The 21250-nt window shown below is 44.7% G+C and overlaps 1 protein-coding gene across 6 annotated transcripts in view; it reads left to right on the forward strand.

Moving 5' to 3' along the window:
• The window catches only part of LOC146334049 (polypyrimidine tract-binding protein 1-like), a 57551-nt gene that overhangs the window by 23628 nt on the left and 12673 nt on the right, over window positions 1–21250 (forward strand). For 4 of the 6 annotated variants that reach the window (XM_084825102.1, XM_084825105.1, XM_084825104.1 and 1 more), the window contains 7 exons: window positions 1786–1958; window positions 3996–4142; window positions 4637–4807; window positions 6617–6727; window positions 8246–8420; window positions 17821–17898; window positions 19835–19983. In XM_084825102.1, the coding sequence (XP_084681228.1) occupies window positions 1786–1958; window positions 3996–4142; window positions 4637–4807; window positions 6617–6727; window positions 8246–8420; window positions 17821–17898; window positions 19835–19983 (1004 nt within the window). Of the gene's footprint in view, window positions 1–1785; window positions 1959–3995; window positions 4143–4249; window positions 4808–5673; window positions 5721–6616; window positions 6728–8245; window positions 8421–17820; window positions 17899–19834; window positions 19984–21250 lie in introns of those variants that run through there. The other 2 variants (XM_084825106.1, XM_084825107.1) reach the window with 2 other exon arrangements.

A 21250-nucleotide genomic window follows, 5' to 3' on the forward strand; every position in this document is an offset into this window, starting at 1 on the left:
GTGGTAATCCACAGGGGAGTTGTTTTTTTAAAAGTTTGCTTTCCTTTATTATCTTGCACCTTCCATCTTTGTGGCCTTAGCCCTCAGGCCTGGGTGATCTGTGAATCTGAAAGCTTAATGAAGTATTGTAAGTTTGTGGTTAGATATTGGTTAGTAAACTGTCAAGTGAGGACAGAATGCAGCTCAGAAGCCCTACTTAGCATTCCAGGGGCTTTTATTAGAAGTCTAAGTTCCTCTTTCCAACTCTCAGGATCTCAAAAGTGACTGAATTGCATTGGAGGGGTGGCAGCTTCAGAATATGAGCCACACGTTGTGGACCAAACAGAGCCAGCTTAAAATGGCATCTCTGTGGTCTCCTTTCCCATGCCATTGCTGTGATGTGTAGCACAACTCATGTGGTTTGTTCCTGGCACTGGCTTGGGCTGGTGTAGTAAACGCTCCATCACATTTAGAGGAAACACATCATGGTGCCATGCTGTGCATCACAACAGTGGCATGAGGATGCTGTTTCAAGCATGCTCCAAGGGTGCCGTTTCAAGCAGGCACCATGTAGTTGTAGCTTGTAGGCCAGTCCTAAGAATGCTGCTTGTCTACAAACTCTAATGTGACATTTGTAAAGCTTGTGAAAAACTATAAACTGCATTGCAGGCAACTGAAATGTAAAATAGCCACAACCCTCCAGATTGTAATATCTCTGGGATACAGCATGTCCTGCTGATGAAGTGCCCCCCTCCCCAGCTGCATTTAGAGGGGGAAAGGGTCAAAGTGTTGTATAGCTGTGTGTCTTTAAAAGTCAATATGAAAGCATTACAAAGTCGTTGATATTAAGGTGGCTTAGTGGTTAAGACGCTGAACTGCAGACGGGAAGGTCGGCGGGACAGTAGTTCGAGACCCGAGTGCCGCGTGACAGAGTGAGCTCCTGTCTTCAGTCCCAGCTCCTGCCAACCTAGCAGTTCGAAAGCAAGAAATTGCAAGTAGATAAATAGGTACCGCTTTGGCGGGAAAGGTAACGGCGTTTCGTGCACCTTGGTGTTCAGTCATGCCAGTCACATGACCACGGAAGCATCTTCGGACAGCGCTGGCTCTTCGGCTTAGAAATGGAGATGAGCACCACACCCTAGAGTCGGACGCGACTGGTTGGGGACACCTTTACCTTTTAACCAGCTGATGTGCATGTTACTGCATAGCCATCTTAAGGCACAACAGGCTGCACCAGCTACGTTGCTTCTGCCAACCACAAGTTTCAGTGGAGCAAAACAGACATGGAGTTAGACCCATGTAGGAGGTGGAGCTCTATGGAGGACTAGGAAGCCTGTATTTAAATTGTGGGCGAATGGGGCAGTTTTATATACACTTGGCATCTGCATAGTTGGTACAGGTATTGGAGGATGGCTCCTCTGCCCTTTACAGTTGCTACCTGTAGCATTATGTAAGGAATACAATACACAATACATACTGATCCTTCTTGGATTGTTGTTGTGTGTGTTAAACTCTTACGTTTATCTGTCTGGCCTTGTTGAAGTAATTCACCATATTAGGCTGCTATCAGAGGTGGTCTATTTCTAATACCGACAGATCTAAATGGTGACTGAAGGAGGTATAAAATTGGATCATAAAGTAGAAGATCTAATGCCAATTGCTGTTCACATGCTTGGACCAGAAGCTGTGAAGCAAGAACACAACTTAATTTACTCAGCTTGAATTCTAATATAAATGTATGAAAAGTGCTATGTCTGGCTAGGCTGCGCCAGAGACATAACCGCTTCCTTTCTCATCTCTTCTCAGCCAATGGAAATGACAGCAAAAAATTCAAAGGTGACAGCAGAAGCGCAGGAGTTCCATCACGAGTAATCCACATTCGTAAACTCCCCGGTGACGTTACAGAAGCCGAAGTCATTTCCTTGGGGCTGCCATTTGGCAAGGTCACAAACTTACTCATGTTAAAAGGAAAGAATCAGGTATGTAGCTGATCTACGTATGAGTCTTTAACATAAAAGCTGTTGATCTACCATAGCACAGACTTCCCCAATCTGGTGCCCTCCAAATGTGTTAGACTAAAACTCCCATAATCTGTAGTCAGATTGCTGGGGATGATGGGCATTAGACACCAACACATCTGGAGGGCACCAGGTTGGGGAAAGATGTCAGCAATGTAACTATAGAAGTAACTTTAGCTATAGAAGCTTCAACTTTAGCCTTCAAATCAGATAGCATTTATTTATACACTTATAGGCAACTTAAAACCATGATTTCAGCTACTTGTGAAGGACAAATAAAATGTTTTACATCGGTGCTGTTTTCTCTCTCGTAAGCAAGCCTGATAATGGGTTTATATCAATCTTGAAATAAGGTAACTCTTCCAAATAGATCAGCTGGTTGACATAAAAAGCCAGTTTTGAATGCAAGCAGCCAGGAGCTGTTAGTCTCAGAGTAGTTGTGAAATGGAAGATGGAATGAAGCAATAGCCTGGTAATTTGCAATGGAAACTATATTGATTACTTCATTCTGTAGTTGGGCTGTAGTCAGAGCATACACCTGCATGTCAAAAGTCTGTGATTTAGTCCAGGAATGGGCAGCCTCAGGCCTGGGGGCCCAATCCACCCCTCCTGGGATTCCAGTCTGGTCCTCCAGGGTTCCCCAAATGGCCACGTACCCTTTCCCCCAATCACCAATCAGTTGGTGGTTTCCTCACTTCTGTGCAATTTTTCCCCCATTCTAAAAGGGTGAAATGCCTCTCCTAAGGCTTAGGTAACAGTTTGAAGCTGCAATATGATATTGCCCATGCATAAGCAGCTGTGCTTGGCCACCTTGGTTAATCCTGCAAAACACCCAGGAACTTGAAACATCAAAAAAGGCAAAGGTGTAAATGATTTTTTAAAAATTGCTGTGGTAGAAGAGGGCGATTCAGGAAAGAAAGAGCTGATGTGGATGGATGTTGGCTTGAGGGCAGCAGCTATGCAAGGATGAGACCTGTGAATGCACTGAGGAGGCCTAGTCTTGGGAGGGGTAGCAACTGTTTTCACACAGGCTTAATTGAGACCGCACAACCAGACACCAGGGTTGGCCATCAGGTACACATGGCCTGGTCGTGTGCTTCCCTCATGGCATGGCTTCTGATTCTGGTTCAGAGGCAAGCCATATTTAGCAATAACCGTCTGCAGCATATGGGTCAGGTGTAACTGAAGATGCTGAATTGGTAGAGCTCCCTTTTTGCATGCAGAAGGTTCCAAGTTTTATCCCAGGGTGGGCTGAGAGAGACCCCAGTATGAAACCCTGGTATGAAACCCCAGTGAGTCTCTGTCAGTCTGTGTAGACAAGGGGTGGGGAACCATATTGGGTTGGGGGGGGGTCTTCTTGCAGGCCTAATGTCAAGGGGAGCTGCTCCCTGATGTGATAACGTCCCTGGATGAAGTGCCACCTGGAGCTCCTCCAGCTGGCGCCTCAGTTGGGAGTATGCTTTGCTCCATGCAGGCCTTCCCTAGCTGAGGAAAGCCTGGGTTAAGCGAAGCTGGCTCTCCGACTGAGGCGCCTGCTGGAGGAGCACTCCTCCTGTCAGTGCCTTGGTCAAGGAGCCAGCTTAGCTACACCTGAGCTTTGCTCAGGTAAGGAATGCCCAGGTGGAGCGAAGCCTACGGAGGTGCTGGCTTCGCTCCTCGCATGTTCCCCACATGGGGACCATAGGGGAGAGGAGCAAGGCAGACTCAGCCAGCCCCTCGAAGCACCGCCTACATGCACAGCAGCATCCCTCCTCTTTGAACCCTCATAAAACCAGAGGGCAGCTTTATGACTTGACTTCCCATGGCACTATAAGTGCTGTGGTGCAAGTGCCTAAAAAAAGTCTCTTCAGAAGGACCAAAGCGTGGTCTTTATCATTTGGTATTTAAGGACCCTGTGCATCGAAACAGTTTATTCATAAATTCAGCAGCAGCATTTGGGTTAGGAATACTTGTGCTAATGCAAAGTACATGTTACCTGTCTTTGTCGTTCCGTACCAGGCTTTCATAGAAATGAACACGGAGGAAGCCGCTAACACCATGGTGAGCTACTATACCACAATCACTCCTGTCCTCCGGAGCCAGCCCATCTACATCCAGTTCTCCAACCATAAAGAGTTGAAGACCGGTAACTCTCCAAACCAGGCGGTGAGTCAAGCTTTACAGCATTACCAGGCTGTGTGTTCTCAGCCACGTCCCATGACTTTGCCTGTTTCTTCCTCAGCAAGTCCATGTGAACTTTGGGGCTTATGATAGAAACAGGTGTGCAGCTTCTAAGGGGCTGTCTATGACACAATCAAGTAAAGAGGGTCAGGGGAAGAACATCCTAACTTGCCATGCTGGGTCAGATCAAAGCTTTTAATCCAGCATACCGTGAAGCTACTTCACTTTTTATATAGTGCTGCAAACTGTTCAAACACTGTGTTATCCTTATACACTCGTGTAAATTAGGTTAGTAATTTACTCCCATACTGCAGGTAGAAAGACTGAGAGTAGCTTGTCTAGTACTGTGAGTTCATGGTGGATGTAAAACTAGCTCACAATATGGTAACATGCATACTGGTGCCGAAGTTAAATGTAGGATGCTATGTGTGTCTGTGTCGTGTTTGATGTATTATGTGCTGAAACGTTTGGCTCCACAGCGTGCTCAGGCAGCCCTGCAAGCGGTAAACTCAGTTCAGTCCGGGAATCTGGCACTTTCTGCCTCTGCTGCAGCTGTGGATGCTGGCATGGCCATGGCTGGTCAAAGTCCAGTCCTGAGGATTATTGTGGAAAACCTCTTCTATCCTGTTACACTAGATGTCCTGCATCAGGTGAGAGATAAGCCCCCCAGACTTATTTTAGTGGCCAGCATGTGGCAGGCCTGGCCATAGCAAGTTGTGTAGCAAGTAACGGGGGGGGGTGTTATCTAGTCGCCTCTTTGATTGACCCCCTCAGTGCTTTCTCTTTAGCTAAAATTGACTCGGATCAGAAGCAAACTTATTCTTGCATCTATACCATCTATATTTCAAAGTGTCCTTCCCTTCCTCAAAGGTGCTCAAGGCGGTGACATGTTTTTTATCTTCACAACCCTGTGAAGTAGGTTGGACTGCTAGTGGCCCCAGCTCATCTGCTGAACTTCTGTATTTTGGATTTGGGTCTTCCCAGTCAGGGCCAGTGCTCTAGCCACCAGGGGTGGATAACGTGGGGGCCAAAACTGGACCGCAAGTTCTCCAGAAGGCCACACCCCTTTCCCCCAGCCACCAACCCTTTGTTGGTTTCTCAGTTTTTCTGCAATTCTTCTCCCTGCACCCCGCCCATTCTGAAAGATTGAAATGCCTCTCCTAAGGGTTAGTTACTGACAGTCAGTGCTTTAAGCTACAATATGCTGGTATTATTGATGTATTAGCCACACCTCTTCTGGCCTGACCCTTTTGCCTTTAATCCCACTCCTCACTGGAATGCAGCCCCAGCAGCTTCTCCGAAATAGAATTTGGCCCTTGGGCTGAAAGATTCTGCACCCCAGCACTACACCAAACCAGCTCTTGTTGGTGAAGTGTGGTTTCAGGCCAGGGATGAGAGAACCGTGCCTGTTTGGATACTCTGTTTGCCCACTTTAAACATGGTTTGGGGGCCCTTGTGAGAGTTGTTCCTTGGCCCATAGGTATGGTACCTGTGTAAAGTCATGCTCTGCTTTCAGATCGGTGTAGTCCTTATCAGAAGAAGGAGCGGAGTGAGCATTCTCTGGTAATGCCTGTGCAGGGTGGGGTGGAGGGGAATCCAGAGTAGAGGGTGCAGGGTGTTCTTCAATACAGATCACTATCGCTTGCAGTGAGAGCAAGAGTCCAAACACATGATTAAGGGCTCTATTCTAGCTCTGCTTTAAGCTCTTTTAGACACATTAGCTCCTTGTATAAAGGCGGACTTTGTCACTTAGCAGGCCAGTCATGAAGACAGGATATGCCAGAGACTGCTCTCATATCAGCCGCATATACTTGGCCTTGCTTACGTGCAGAAGTTCTCCTTCGGCCCTTCCCAAAGAATGGCAAAAGGCTAGGCAGGAGGAGCCTGCTCCTTTGATTCTGTAGCCCTGCTTGCCAGCAGGCAACTACAGAAACCTAAATTCATAAAAGCCTCTGCAGTTAAGTGCCTGGCTCTTCCTGCTCTGGCTTCAAGAGGGGAACTCCAAACAGCAGGGCTCAGGCTTCAGCAGTTCAGTGCAGGCAAGATCAGCACTGAAGGAAATGGTGGGAAGGAGGAGTTCCCACACAGGAATATCTGTAGGTCCTTTTCATCTTGTGTCTGGCACCATCTAGAGTTGCCAGACTCAATATAGGATAGTGCCTTGTGGAATTGCAGGGAAAGCAATCTGCCAGGTGTTGTCTTGGGAGAAGTTTCATTGTGTAGAATTCTTCCTTCTAACAGACAGATTCATCATTAGCCGCAGTATCTAGTGGCACTTTCAGATTGTCACCTTTGTGACAGGAATTGCAGTGGTGCAGTTCTGGGTTGAGACTTTTTTCCTGTGCGGTGTGGATGTGACTCCTTCCTCTGCCTCTGTCAGTGGCAGAAAATGCACAGGTGGAGCATTGCTTCCAAAATGGCTTTGTATGACTTTCTCAAGTTGTTTTGTGTGTGCACAGATTTTCTCCAAGTTCGGCACAGTGCTGAAAATAATCACCTTCACCAAGAACAACCAGTTCCAGGCACTCTTGCAATATGCAGACCCTATGAGTGCGCAGCATGCCAAGTTGGTGAGTTCCCTTTGTGCCGTTGTCCCTTTCCTTCTGAATTGCCTTCAGAGCACAGTGGAAGTGTATTGCAAGAAGCAAAGTTGCAGATGGAGACATGAGAGTTGGGGGTGGGGGGGGGGGCAAGTGTTAACATAGATGTAGCAAGCATCATCTTGGACACCATTTGGTCTCCTCGGAGAGGTAATCTGTGAGCTTTAGAAACCAAATGTCAGGGAAGACTGTGCAAGTCTTAATGTAGGTCTGGTCATCACGCCTAAAAAGGATATTGTTGAGCTAGAAAAAGTGCAGAAAAAGGCAGCTAAAATGATCAAGGGGCTGGAGCATCTCCCCTATGAGGGAAAGTTAAAACAGCTGGGATTGTTTAGCTTGAGGAAAAAAGGAGGGACAGGGGAGACATGAGAGAGGTCTACAAAATTATGCACAGTGTAGAGAGGGAGACATTTTTCTCTGTGTCTCAAAATACTAGAACCTGAGGTCATCCCATGAAGCTAATTGGTGGGAGATTCAGGACAGATAAAAGGAAGGACTTCTTCACACAGCGCAGAGTTAAACTGTGGAATTCGCTACCTCAAGATGTAGTGATGGCCACCAATTTGGATGGCTTTAAAAGGGCGTTAGACAAATTCCTGGAGGAGAAGGCTATCCATGGCTACTAGCCTTGATGGCCATGTGCTACCTCCAGTACCGAAGGCAGTGAGCCAGTTGCTGGGGCACATGGGTGGAAGGGTGCTGTTGTGCTCATGTCCTGCTTGTGGGTTCCCAGTCGACAGCTGGTTGGCCTCTGCATGAACTGAATGCTGGACTAGATGGACCCTTGGTCTGATCGAGCAGGTCTCTTCTTATCTTATGTCTGTGGTTGAGATGTGGAATATTAAGATGCCAGTTGAAAACAAAACAAAAGAGGAAAATGGCCAGCTCAAGCTCCTGGCAGCTCCTAGTAATTATTGGGGAGGGGATGCATTTCATGAGGTTAAACTCCCTTTCACTATGCAGGCATACTTCATGAAGGAGGGAAGAAAGGAAGGGCATATTTTTGTTTTTCCCACTCTACAAATCTCCCCCCCCCCCCCCCCCCGGCAATGTAGTTCTTAAATTCTCAGGTTTGGCCTGGCAGCCCTCCAGCTCCATATAACACAACAGGGAAAGACCTTGAAGTGGAGAGGAAAAAAAGGTCATTTTATCCCATTCTCGCTCCTGAAACTGCCCCAGTGCCTCCAGAGATGCCTGAAGAGGAGCACTCCCTGTAGGGGATGGGGATATACTGAAACACTGTTTTGCAGGCTCCACTTGTACAAATATATATTGGCGCACATGTGTAACTGACAAAGATGCAAGAACATAATATTCAGCTGGTCTTGATAGAGCACTCAAGTCCTTGCAGGCCACTCCTTGGGCAGTTGTTTAAAATTGTTTTCTCAAGCATGCACCCTGGACACATTTAGAGTGTCTAGACATCTTTCCATGAAGTGCCCTTGTCGACTTGGATGTGATGAATCCTCTGCTTTGGCTCCCCTGCAGTCCCTTGATGGGCAGAACATCTACAACGCCTGCTGCACGCTCCGCATTGACTTCTCCAAGCTGACAAGTCTCAACGTGAAATACAACAACGATAAGAGCAGAGATTATACTCAACCAGACCTGCCTTCTGGAGACAGTCAGCCCTCCCTCGACCAGACCATGGCAGCTGCTTTTGGTAAGGGGCTGAGTGAGGGGGCTCAGGAGCACATGCTATCAGTCAGCAGGAGTCTGTTTCAAATCTTCCCTTACCTGTGAGTTCACTGGCTGGCCTTGGGCAAGCCACTCTCTGCCTGGAATATTGGCCTACCTTACAGAGTGGTTATAAGGACTTGTCAAACCAACATAAGTGAAGTGCTTGTATTGCTGCAAGCCTCCTTTCCATGTTCTCCTTGCTTTGTGAGGCTGTGTGTTTGAGGATGGTGTCATGTTACTCCAGCAGCACTAACTGCCAGCACTGTGTGCTTCTGATGGTAGCTGTGCTGTTGTAGGCAAAATACAAATTCTGAGACCAGACAGCTGATCAGAACAATGCAAGTTAACATTAGCAGTCCCTTTCCCAGGCACACCTCTTAGGGGAGGGGGTTCCAAAGCCTGGTAGACCACCACAGAGAAAGTCCTCTCCTTCGTAATTGCATGGCGCCCTTCTGATAAGGAAGGCACTTGGGAGTAGGGCCTCAGTGGAGCATCTTGGAGACATGAGTCACTTGGATGGGACTACACCACCTTTAAAGCAGGAGATGCCTTCAGAGGCATATAGGCAGGAGAGGGAAGTGATACAAGTCAGCCAGGCATTCAGTGGAGCATGTTCCATTAGAAATTTGAGCCCTAGCTGGGAAGTGTTACTTCTGAAGTATGGATTACCTTTTGGGGGGAAGGAGCTTGGGAAGAGTCTGTGGGGGAGGAGCTTGGGAAGAGTCTAGCTGCACCTGTAAATCCTGAGCCTGTGTTGTCTCTGGCCCTGCCAACCAGGTATTTAAGGTGGGGCTGCCAGAGGCAGCGCCTTGGCAATGCACCAAGTGTGAAGCTAAGTCCACACTTGGCATCGCACTTGGCATCACACAGGAGGCTATCCACGTGAAGAGGCTTCGCCAATCCAGGCAGTCCCTACACTGCATTGGAACATACTGTGGCGTGATGACTCATCTTGAAACATCTGAAGAACATTCTATGGGATTGGGTCTCACCAGTGTTCTGTTTTAGTAAACTGGGTGTTATAGTTACTCTGTGATACTTTATTTAGGACTGGTGGAACCACTCACTGTACAGGGCTTATCTCAAACCTATCTTAACGTACGTTCTTAATATATTTAACTTTTTTTAGCTAGAATTATATTTTTGTGTTTTTATACAGAAACAATTTTAAAGCAGAAAGTTTGCTGACTCATCTTTTTAGTTTGCTTGGTTGTTTTAAAAGAATTTTATTTTAAAGTAATTTTGTAAGTATTTTTTATCTCAGCAGATGAATTGTCATTTTTAAATATTTTAAGGTTCTCTTTTCTTGCTGACAGTTTCCCTTTTAACTGCTCAACTTTTGTTGTTGTTCAGTCGTGTCCGACTCTTCGTGACCCCATGGACCATAGCACGCCAGGCCTTCCTGTCCTCCGCTCTCTCCCGGAGTGTGCTCAAGTAACTGCTCAACTATATTATTGTTATTGGTCAGAGGTTTTTATTGCCTGTTTTGGTAACGCTTTTAAGGTATAAACACCTGTATTAACAATTATTGACAACATTACTGTGGCTGGACCCTGATAGAGTACATGTTGGGCTTCACTGGTGGGTTGCTATAATGTTTTACTTTATTCTTTTCTCTTTTTTTAACATAATGGTTCTTACCAGAGGAGGGTATAAACAATTGGGACTGGAGCCAGTGACAAAAGATGTGGCATCCTTTGTTAAGGCCTATAATCAACCTAAAATCACTCAGTTTTCTGTCCTAACTCTGAGAAAAGAAAATTACCAGTTACTGAGTCACCAGGCAGTTGAGACTAGGCTAGCCCATGTGGAGATTTTGGACTGGTCGTTGGGCCCTCAGTGTATAATGAAGTCCTTGGATTTGGAAACTCAGGATGAAGGCAGGTGTAGCCTAGCAGCGGAATTGGTCTCTGTGGAAGAGGGCCTGTCAGTGTTTAGATAACGGCTTGCACCCCCTCAAAAATACTCAAAAGGTTCCATTATTTTGTCTTCCTCAAATGGTTCTAGGGTGAAGAATTGTGATTCACCTCCTTTTCAACCTGCCATTTACTCAAACTCATATGATGATGATGGGAACTTTGATTCATACTGTTACCAACTTGCTTAGTAATCAACATGAGTTGATTAGATCCCTGTTTAATGGTTTGTCAGATGATATATTCCAGATAAAGAAGTTCCTGTCTGAGTGCAAGGAGCTTCTCACGGACATTGTACTAACCAAACTAAGTGGGGGAGTCACAGCTATCTCAGGAGAAACTGAAATAAAGAATAGTAAACAAAACTGTAAGCTAAAAAAACCATGCTATAATAGCTACAGAACCCACTGAACAAGTATAATAAATTGAGAAGGAGGGTAAAATTTGCAGTAAAAGAGTGATAAAAACATAACATGTTTGGCCAGTAGGAAATCTAAGTATAAAAACACTAATGCCCCAATTGGTATTGAAAAGAAAACTAAAAATACAAGAAGTACAGCTAGGGCTAAAAGTTCTTCCAAAATGAAATTTGATAGATTATTTAAGATTTTGGAAGAAAATAAGAGCCAGGAGGCACGTCCCATGAATCCTGACAAAAAAGTGGTTAAGGACATGGACGAAAGCGTAGTTTTGGCACCGAAGCCAAACATCTCTGGCCAACAGGTTATTATTGAAAACTTAAGTGTAGCACAGGACTCCTGGTCAATTTTACACCTCCGAAGTAAAGTAGCAACTCCTGCTCTAGAACCCCCAAAGCAAGGATCTACCCTGAATCATACTTAAGCTAATAATTCTTGGCATCTACAGTTAGTGAAGCAGAATTTGGTTTTGATTAACTACTCAAAGCCAAAGGGTAGGCTGATGCAACAGGAGCGTAAAGCGCATTTCTTGCAGCTTATGTTAGCTCTTCCTTGAGACATTGTTAGATTTAGAATCGGTCCAAAAGATAGAATACCTTTTTTTACAACTGTAACACGGCACAAGCGGTTATTACCTTTGCCTCACCAAATGTAGGAGCCAGAATCTATCGTACTAAAAAGGACGTTTATAAGTTAGGCATAAGTGTAAGCAGACATCTTAAAGTTGTTTCCCCTGCTATCTCTTTGGTAGTTCTGAGAAGAAGTATGGGGTGTCTTCCCACTTCTCCCTTTAAGGATCCTCCAATCAGGGACTTGATTGATATGAGTGTCTCTAATGATCCCCCACTTAATATCCTTTACCAACCACTGAAAGCTACTCTAACCTTGGGAATTTCTAATAACCTCAGAGGTACAGAAGAACCCCAGTTAGGGGGATTTTATGCTACCCCTGGATATTTCTTCCCAGAAGAATTAAAGTTAATGGAAAGTTTTGATGCCCTACCAATGCAAGATCAATGGGAGAGTCTATCGTGATTATATTCCTTATTGGAATTATTGAGGAATAAGGGCCACCAGAACCTTGGGGCCCTATTGATTAATATCTTCACAGTTGGCTGTGACCCCCATAATGAAGCTGTAGCCAGACTGGCTGAGGAAGAGTGTGACACTTACAAAAGCATGCCTTTGACACGCAATTCACAACCCTCCAGCAATAAGGGAGGGTTGGCATTAAGTTCTGAGTCATTGACATTACAACCATCTAAACTTTGCCATAATATTGTGTCTTTAAACTCTGGCGTGCAGGGCTATAGTGTAGGCTTAACCGGCTCCACTGCAGATTGTTTTGCTTTAAGGGGGATAACACACAAAACAGACACATTATATCCAGATAAAGGTCCTTAGAGGGTCATCCAGTGACACATAAGTGCGAATTTATATCTCTTACGGGCTTAGAGAGGGAACGATGGACAGTCACTCAAAGAAGGTAGGGCATAAATGAGTAAGGATGGCAAATTGATTATGAATCCTGCTGTTTTTGAAGGGGAGTTGTCTTTGAGCCATCTGGAGAAGTTACCTCTTCGGAAGTTCCCAAAGTTATTCAACCCAAAGGGCACAATTAGAATCACCAATAGAATCACTAAAATTATTGTCTTGAAATATTTCTGGGTGGGGAAAAGTTGAAAGAACAGGGCTTTCTACAGTATCTGTTGCGGTTTTCATATATTTAGACTTCAAGAAACCTGGACTCAAAAGATTGAGCTACAAGCCTTTCAGGTATTTTCAGTGCGTGCTAGAAAGGATCAAAGGAAAGGGAGAAGCAGGGGTGGTCTTGCCTTTGGGGTGTCTGCCAGTTTGGATGTTGAAGTCCAGGCTCTGGAAACTAGTTCACCATGCTTGCAGGTCATTCATTTGACCAGCTCAAAGGGAGAAAGATTGGTGTACATAAATGTGTACATCTCCCCCCCCCAAAAAAAAAATAAATAAAAAATGGTTCTAAAGATTATGCCTCTGATACTTGGGATGCTCTTGAGTCCCTTTTGGAAATTGCCAATCAACAATATCACCTATGTCCAATTATAGTAATGGGAGACTTTAACGCAAGAATGGGTGATGAATATATAATAGCAACACAAACTCTTGCCATAAGTATGGAGGATATAGCATATTTGCCAGATAGGAAATCTAGGGACAAGGTTATAAACAATGCCGGCATTCATTTATTTAGTTACTGTGTAAGCTTACAATGCTTCTATATAATGGTACTGGCCCAGATGACTCCACAGGCAACTTTGCGTATTGTTCCTTGAAAGGGGGAGTGTCATAGATTGTTTTTTGTTAAACTCGTTTTAGTGCTGCCTACGTAAAGAAATTTTTGATTGGAGAACAGCCAACAAGTGATCATCAGCCACTGCTTTTGGAGTTAGTAGGGTTTCAAGAGATTAAGAAGGGAATGTGGCAAGATCCCCCCCTATGTATGCTACCGGAAGTGTAGATTGAGATGGAACTCTAATTTACAGTTAAAGATACCAGTTGTCCTATTAAGTGAATATAGGCTGACGCCAAGGGCTAGATTTCTTGGGGCAGATACACAAGATCACCTGCCTATGTATCATATCATGGTGAAGCATTTCGGCACTATTTGCTTAACCCACTCTGCTTAAGCCAAGACATCATCCGGAGGGTTGGTTTGATTGGGAGTGTAGGCAAGCAAGATGTGATCTCTGCTCCCTGAGCAGACAGTCTCATGCTGGAGCCCTCAGCTCCTTGCTGAGGGATTTGACGGTGAAGCGTTGCTTATATAGGAAATTGCTGAAGCAAAAGCAATTGGACGTGATGGTCTTATAGTTCCCTTCCAACCCTACTATTCTATGATAAGCCTCTTATTACACTCAGTTATGGACAGATATCGAACAGGTGGCAATCACTCGGGACTCAGTGAAATTCTCACAGCTGGTATCCTGCAAATTAAAGGAAACTAAATATGGTCTGGAGGCACATATTAGGCCTGAGACATGAGAAACATATTTTGAGGCTGGCATTAGACCTGGACACAAATTATTTGTCGCCACTTCAGCTCTCTAACATCATAGAAACTGATAAGTGGCCAGCTGTGACTGCCACTGAGGTGAAGCAATTAATTTCAAGCTTAGGTAGGCGGAAGGCACCTGGGGAAAATATGCTTCCTCCAGATTTTTTTTTTTAGATAATTTACATTGGTGGGCCCCTGTATTGGCCAAGCTTTTCACTTATATCAACTCAATTGGCAGATCCCCCAGTGGTTGGAATCAAAGTATTGTCCCAATTTTCAAGAAGGGGGACAAATCCTCACCAGCCACCTATCCCCTATTAGCCTGTTGGAAGCATCCTCCAAATTGTATACATGATATTTAGCCAGTGTTTCAAGGAAGCATGATGTAGTAGCAATGAGTGACTTCCATTTCCCCTATATTTGTTGGGAGACAAATTCTGCAAAACGTGGTCCCTCAAGGAAATTCCTGAGTTGTGTGGCGGATAACTTCCTCCTACAGAAAGCAGAGGTAGGAACTAGAGGATCGGCTATCCTTGACTTGATCCTAACCAACAGAGATGACTTAGTGGGTAAAGTAGCAGTTACAGGAACTCTGGGGGAAAGCGACCATGTTATACTTGAGTTCTTGGTTCTAAGGGAAGCAAAAGCCGAGTAGTCAAATGCATACCCTGGAGTATAGGAAAGCTGATTTTCATAAACTCAGAACAATGATCAGTAAGGTCCCATGGCAAGCGACGCTAACGAGAAAAGGAGTCCAAGATGGGTGGGAGCTTTTAAAAAAGGAAATTCTCAAGGCACAGTTACAAACAATTCCAACAAGAAGAAAAGGTGGAACACAACGGAAGAAGCCAGTGTGGCTTCACAAAAAGCTTAGAGATGACCTGAAAACAAAAAAGGACACACATAGGAAGTGGAAGGAAGGCCAAGCAACAAAGGAAGAGTACAGGCAGGTAGCACAGAATTGCAGGGATGGCGTCAGGAAGGCTAAAGCTGAGAATGAGCTGAGGTTAGCGAGGGAGGCTAAAATCAACAAAAAGGCTTCCTTCAGCTACGTGCATAGTAAAAGACAGAGGAAAGAAATGTAGCTCAGCTATTAAATAAGGATGGCAAAATGATCACGGATGACAAAGAAAAGGCGGAGGTGCTCAATTCCTACTTTGGCTCAGTCTTCTCCCAAAAGAAGGTCTATGACCCCCCTGGCAAAGGCGAAGTCCAGGCTGAAGGGGCAGGATTGCAGCTTGAGATCAATAGGCATATGGTCAAGGAACACCCAATTACTTGGAATGAGTTCAAATCTCCAGGGCCAGGTGAACTGCATCCTAGAGTAATAGAGGAACTGGCAGAAGAGCTCTCAGAACCACTGTCTATTCTCTTTGAGAAATCATGGAGGACGGGGGAAGTGCCGGATGACTGGAGGAGGGCGAATGTTGTCCCTATCTTCAAAAAGGGCAAAAAGGAGGAACCTGGGAACTACAGATGAGTCAGTCTGACATCAATCCCTGGGAAATTCCTTGAGTAGATTATAAAGTAATCCATCTGTAAGCACCTTGAAAACAATGCAGTGATTGCAAATCCAAATCCCGGATAGTACTAGTTCTCCTCTACTCAGCACTGGTTAGGCCTCATCTGGAGTACTGTGTCCAGTTCAGAGCACCACATTTTAAGAAAGATGCAGACAAACTGGAGAGGGTTTAGAGGAGGGCAACGAAGATGATCAGGGGTCTGGAAACAAAGCCCTGTGAGGAGAGATGGAAAGTACTGGGCATGTTTATCCTTGAGAAGAGAAGACTGAGGGGAGATAGCGCTCTTCAAGGACTTGAAAGCTTGTCACAGAGAGGAAGGCCAGGATCTCTTCTCGATCATCCCAGAGAGCAGGACACGGAATAATGGGCTCAAGTGACAGGAAGCCAGATTCCGGCTGAACATCATAAAAAACTTCCTGACTGTTAGAGCAATACGACAATGGAGCCAATGCCCTAGGGAGGTGGTGGGCTCTCCCACCCTGGAGGAATTCAAGATGAGGTTGGACAGCCCCCTGTCAGGGATGCTCTGACTTGGATTCCTTCATTGATCAGAGGGTTGGATTTGATGGCCTTGTAGGCCCCCTCCAACCCTACTATTCTATGATTCTATGCTCACTAAAGCGGAGGCTTGGGCAGATCAAAATAATTTTATTGGAGAGCAACAAGCAGGCTTCCCTCACAGTAGATCAAGCATAGGTCAGTGTTTTGTGTTATTTCTTTGAGAAAGAAATAAGCATGTCCCCTGAAGTAGCATTTATTTGATGCTTTGGTTTGTTTGACCTCAGCCTTCGATACAATAAACAGAGGCTGTGGCATAAATTATGGAGGCTTGGGATGAATAGGTGCCTTTTGATTTTGATCAAGAACTTGTGTTCTGATACAGAGATTCAAGTAAGAGCTGGTAAAGAAGGACAACTGTCAAAGGAGATTAAAACAACAAAAGGCGTTAACATTCATATACGTAAATGTTAAAACATTTTTGTTTAACATTTATGTAAATGATATAGTTGGCACAGCTAGCCAGTGACTCAAATTTCCCGGTGTCTGTTGGGGCTTGGAAATTGAATATATTATTATATGCTGATGACATGGTTCTTTTATCTCAGAATTTAATAGGCATGAGAAGACTGCTGAAAGTTTTGGGGGAAGTTTGTAAGAAGGAACAACTATGTAAATTACTCAAAGACTAAAGTTATGGTTTTTGGTACCCGCTCACCCAAACATAAATGGATACTGAATGAGCATCAGCTGGAACAGACTTATCAGTTTAATTATTTGGGAGTCTGTTTCACTCAGAATGGATCCTGAACTGGCCGCTTGTCAGCTACTAAGCTGAAAGCTCAAAAATCTATGCTGACAGTATTAAAATTTGCCAAAGCCAAGGGAGGTAATTTAGTGGTTCTGGCTGTTAGAGTTTTCATTGCAAAGGTCATTCCACAGATTATATATGGGGCTTCTCTGTGAGATGAGAGTCTTTACAGAATAAGTTCTTAAGAGCAATACTGGGTCTCCCACCAGACACACCTGCCAGTTATATATACAGGCAGAAGTCAGAGTAATGCCAATAATATACTCTGTTTGGCGTACTGTGTTCTTCTGCTTCCTCAAAATGAAAAGCTTGGCTGATGAACTAACAACTCATTGTGTAGCAGAGCAGAGAAGCTCCACTGTTAAAAACAATTGGCTAATAAGATGTGAAGCAAGTTTAACGAAATTTGGGCTGGACCCTAAAGCAGTAGCATCTAGTGATACACAGAACAGCCGCAAATCTATTACAGAACAGATGCAGGCATATTATGTTAGGTTGGACACTGAAGCAATTAGGGCATCCAGATTTTCCTCTTGTTACCCCACCCTAAAAATTTACCATGGGGAAGAGAAATACCTGTCTGAGATCACATCTCCCTTCGCAAGGCCTTTATAGCCTTGTGCTTCCAGACAATGAAAACTAATTTTAGGGAGGGAAGACAAAAGAACATCCCCAGGGATCAGCGTTTCTGCATTTGTGGCAGTGACGTGATTGAGGATACAATACAATGCATGCTACACTGCAAGTTATATAAAATTCCAAGAGATAAATATTTAATGAGGTGTTTCGCACCTGTAGCTAACGTTAATGATATGGATAAAATTAAATATTTGTTAAGTACATCCAAGTTTGTTATGCTTAACAAGCTAGATTTGTGGTAAAAGCCCAGCTCAGAACAGTCCAAGAAGATAAAAGTTTTTCTTAAGAAAAGTGGTTTCTGCAATCGCATATTCTTGTAAGGCACTGAGTATTTGTATACTGTATATTGAATTTTAACCTGGTGATAGAATTTTTATTGTTAATACCCTGTATTGTATTGATAGGTGTCTGTTGTTGGTCTCTAGCTATAACCTCTACTGGGTTGCCTAATAAATAAATGGTGATGAATGATTTACCTTTCTACAGATGATGGAGCATCTCTTGTCCCCATGAACTGAATAACCAGTCTCTTTCTTCTTTTCATAGGTGCTCCAGGAATCATTTCTGCCTCTCCTTATGCAGGGGCTGGCTTCTCTCCTGCTTTTGCAATTCCCCAAGCTGCAGGTACTGTTCCTTTGAACTCCAGTTACCTGTCCAAATGTTGCTTGCAGTTTTGCTGTACAAATGTTAGCCAGCTTCCCCCTCCCCCTTGCCCTTTGGTTGATTTGGCTCCAAATTGTAAGCAATGGATGAGGGACAACGATCTGGAAAACCTAGGAAAGGAGACAATTTAAGAAGCCCTGGAGCATAATTCCAAAAGCTACTCTGGGCGGGCCCAAGGGCTTCAACGTGTCCTGTGAAGATCCTGCCCCCACCATGTGTCAAGTTGCTCTAGAAACTCTTCTTAGTTTCAAAAGTGGGCTTTCCATGTGCCCAAAGCCACTTGAGTGCAGTGCCTTAGTATAGTTCCCCTCTCCTCAGAGCTGGTTGCATTACTTGGCCTCATTTTATCCTCCATGTCTCAAATAAATTAGGGCCAGAATACTGAGATGCCAGGAATTGGCAGTGTCTCATACGGTGCCCTTCTTAAATACTCAATTTCTTTTCTAAACCCAGTACTTGTGAATGTATTTGGATTTAGTTGCTAGGGTGGGACTCCGTTCTTGGGAACATAATCTGAGGAGGGCAGGCAGGAACAGCCTGGAAACAAATGCCATTCCCTCTCCGTGCTGTTCCCCTTCTTTTCTCTCCCCCCTCAACAGATACTGAGCAAGTCACTGGGCATGCTCAGTCCTCATTGGGCTGTTCTCCCCCCCCCCCCCCCCGAAATATGTTTGGTGCTTTAGCTACTAAGAGCACTTCTTAAAGAGCTGGGCTTGGGTTTGGCTGTAAGGCTTTCCCCCTGTCATCTATTTAAGATCATAAACCACTTCTTAAAAGAGCTCAGCTTCATGGCTAGGTTGTAGCAACATCTAATTCTGGCTAAAGGAAAACTACACTTTGGCTAAAGTGTTACATGAATATATTTGTTGGGGAGAGGGGAATAAGAGGTCCTGGAATTTGATAGCCCCACAATTGCTGCTACTTCAGGAATTCTAGTAGAGCTGCAACATTTGGTGAGAATGTCAGCAGTGCAGAATGGCCTTGCCTCCCAGTATCAGCTTTTACCAACCTGGTAGCCTTCAGCCTTGTTGGACTCCTGGCTGGGGATGATGGGCCCACACAGCTGGAAGGTACCAGGTTGGGGGAGGCTGCCTTATAGTGACTTTGGATGGAATTCTTTATTTTTAGAGCTTGCTGCACACAACAATCAAAAGGTTCATCTGACAGGCCCATGTCCTGATCATGCTTGAAGCATATACATGTTTCTTCCTTCTGTGTATACCATAGAAACACTGCAAAAACAGTTGTGCCTCCCACACAGTATCCCCTGATGTGTGTGCTGTGGTTTACAGGAGGAGGAAGTTGTTTGTGTGCTCCTCAAATGTTTGTGTTTCTAGTGGGTATGCAACGCCTGATTGCACCAAAAGGGCATTACAATAAGCCTGTGTCTAAACGCCTGCATTGGGATGGTATCCCTTGCAAATGACTGGAATGTGCACAATTGTGGTTTGGTATCTTGTGCATGATCAAAGAATGAGGCACTTCTGGCATGCATTGGTAGAAATACCTTATGAATGTACTGCTTTGTGTGTCATCCCCTTTCCTGCTTCTCCCATGGTGGATTTGCTTCGATAAACCTGTAAAAGTTTGCAGAACTCATTAAAAACCAGATGTCTGATTTGCCCAGCACCCAAGGAGAGCAGAATGCATCCCCCCTACGTCTGTTGTGTCTATCAGAAACTGAGAGCAGAGTCATGAGCAATACCAAACGTGGAGAGACTTCAGCCCATTAATGATCCAGCTATCTGGTTTCTGAGCACTTGTGTGAGGGAGGATGGGGCGCAGAAGTACTCCCTTTAAGAAACACACAGGCCAGAGTTGCTCACCTCCACCACACATCATAGCAGAGAATGTGCTGCAGTCTTCTTCACTGGTTAATGTTCTTTAATTTTTCCAGGCCTCTCAGTTCCAAATGTACATGGAGCGCTTGCTCCTTTGGCTATCCCATCAGCCGCAGCAGCCGCAGCTGCCGCAGGACGGATGGGTATTCCTGGCCTTACCGGGGCAGGGAACTCCGTTCTGCTGGTTAGCAATTTGAACCCTGAGGTTAGTGGAAGCCTTGTTGTAATCTCTTCTGTCCAACTTAGCTCGGGTTTTTTGCTTCCTTCTAATTACTTTCCAGTCTCGCTTCTCTCTGAATTACCTTTCAAAAGGATCTTGTGCTGAAGTATCACAGTGCCGAACCTTTCCTCTTTCTGAAAGGAAATGTCTAAAATGAGAGAGTCCAGCAGCCTAACATAATTCTAAGTGGTTAATATAAGGGCTGTGGGTGAAAGTCTTAAACTGTTGCTCCTTCCTTGGTTGTAAGCCAAAGGTGTTACTAGTCTGCTCTCACTCCCAAAAGTGAAATTCCAAAATGTCTTCATTGTGAAATCACCCACCTCACTTTCACCCCTACGGTTTTGTCTCTACTTGGGTCTTCCTCACCATAGCAAAAATTCCCATAGTTTGTCCTTTGGCATGTTGTACCTTTTAAGCACTTCAGTTGCAGTTGACAGTGTCAGTTCTGTCCTCTTCATGGGTGTCTCAGTCCTCCCCTCCCCTCCCCTGCCAGCTTAGCTTCATTTTACCTTTTGCAAGTATATATTTCCTTTGCCATGCAAATTCTTTGAAGTTGTTGTGTGCCTTATTTCTGCTCTTTGGCTTCTAAATAATTTTACATTTTCAGTCCCATTTACCCTTGTTCTCCACTTTTTGAGTTGAAACATTTGGCTGCCTTAGCATAGACTCCAGGCATTTTAAAATTGAGGTCTGGTATCTTCTGCATAAAGAATGCAATTCAGCAGACCCATTTTATCTTTGATGTGGGTTTCTGTGGAAGCCCATGTCATTAATGCAAAGCCTAAATTGCATTTAGGCTTCTCTCTGCAATGGATTGTGTACATTGCTTGAGCCCTGGTACCTAAAACTGACAAGCTCTGCCCAGAAGCTAAATTTCTACTTACTTTAATTGTGTCAGAAGCTCCAAAGCAGAGGCATGGATGAGAGAACCGCTATCAGTTTTAAACTTGATAGGAAATGAACCAGTTTTAATGTTTCACTGTTCCTTTTTCTGTCCACTATAACTCCGTTTTCTGTCCACTATAACTGTTCTCTCTAGGACATGAGGTTTTGTCAGCAATGCTCACTTGCTCCCAGTGTGGTCTTGAATCTAGTGGATTATTAGGACCCTGACAACCAGGAACCCCTCTTCCCTCTTCACCAGGAGAAAACAGGCGTGAAGTGGTCAATTTTGGAGCAGCTCTCCTGACTTGATAGAGGGGGACGGATAGCTCCAGTGGTTCAGGGATTGCAATATACAATGCCCCAATAC

The sequence above is a fragment of the Heloderma suspectum genome, chromosome W (assembly GCF_057233095.1).
Source record: "Heloderma suspectum isolate Gila_16-S chromosome W, 16-S_ref, whole genome shotgun sequence".
Taxonomy (NCBI): Eukaryota; Metazoa; Chordata; class Lepidosauria; order Squamata; family Helodermatidae; genus Heloderma; species Heloderma suspectum.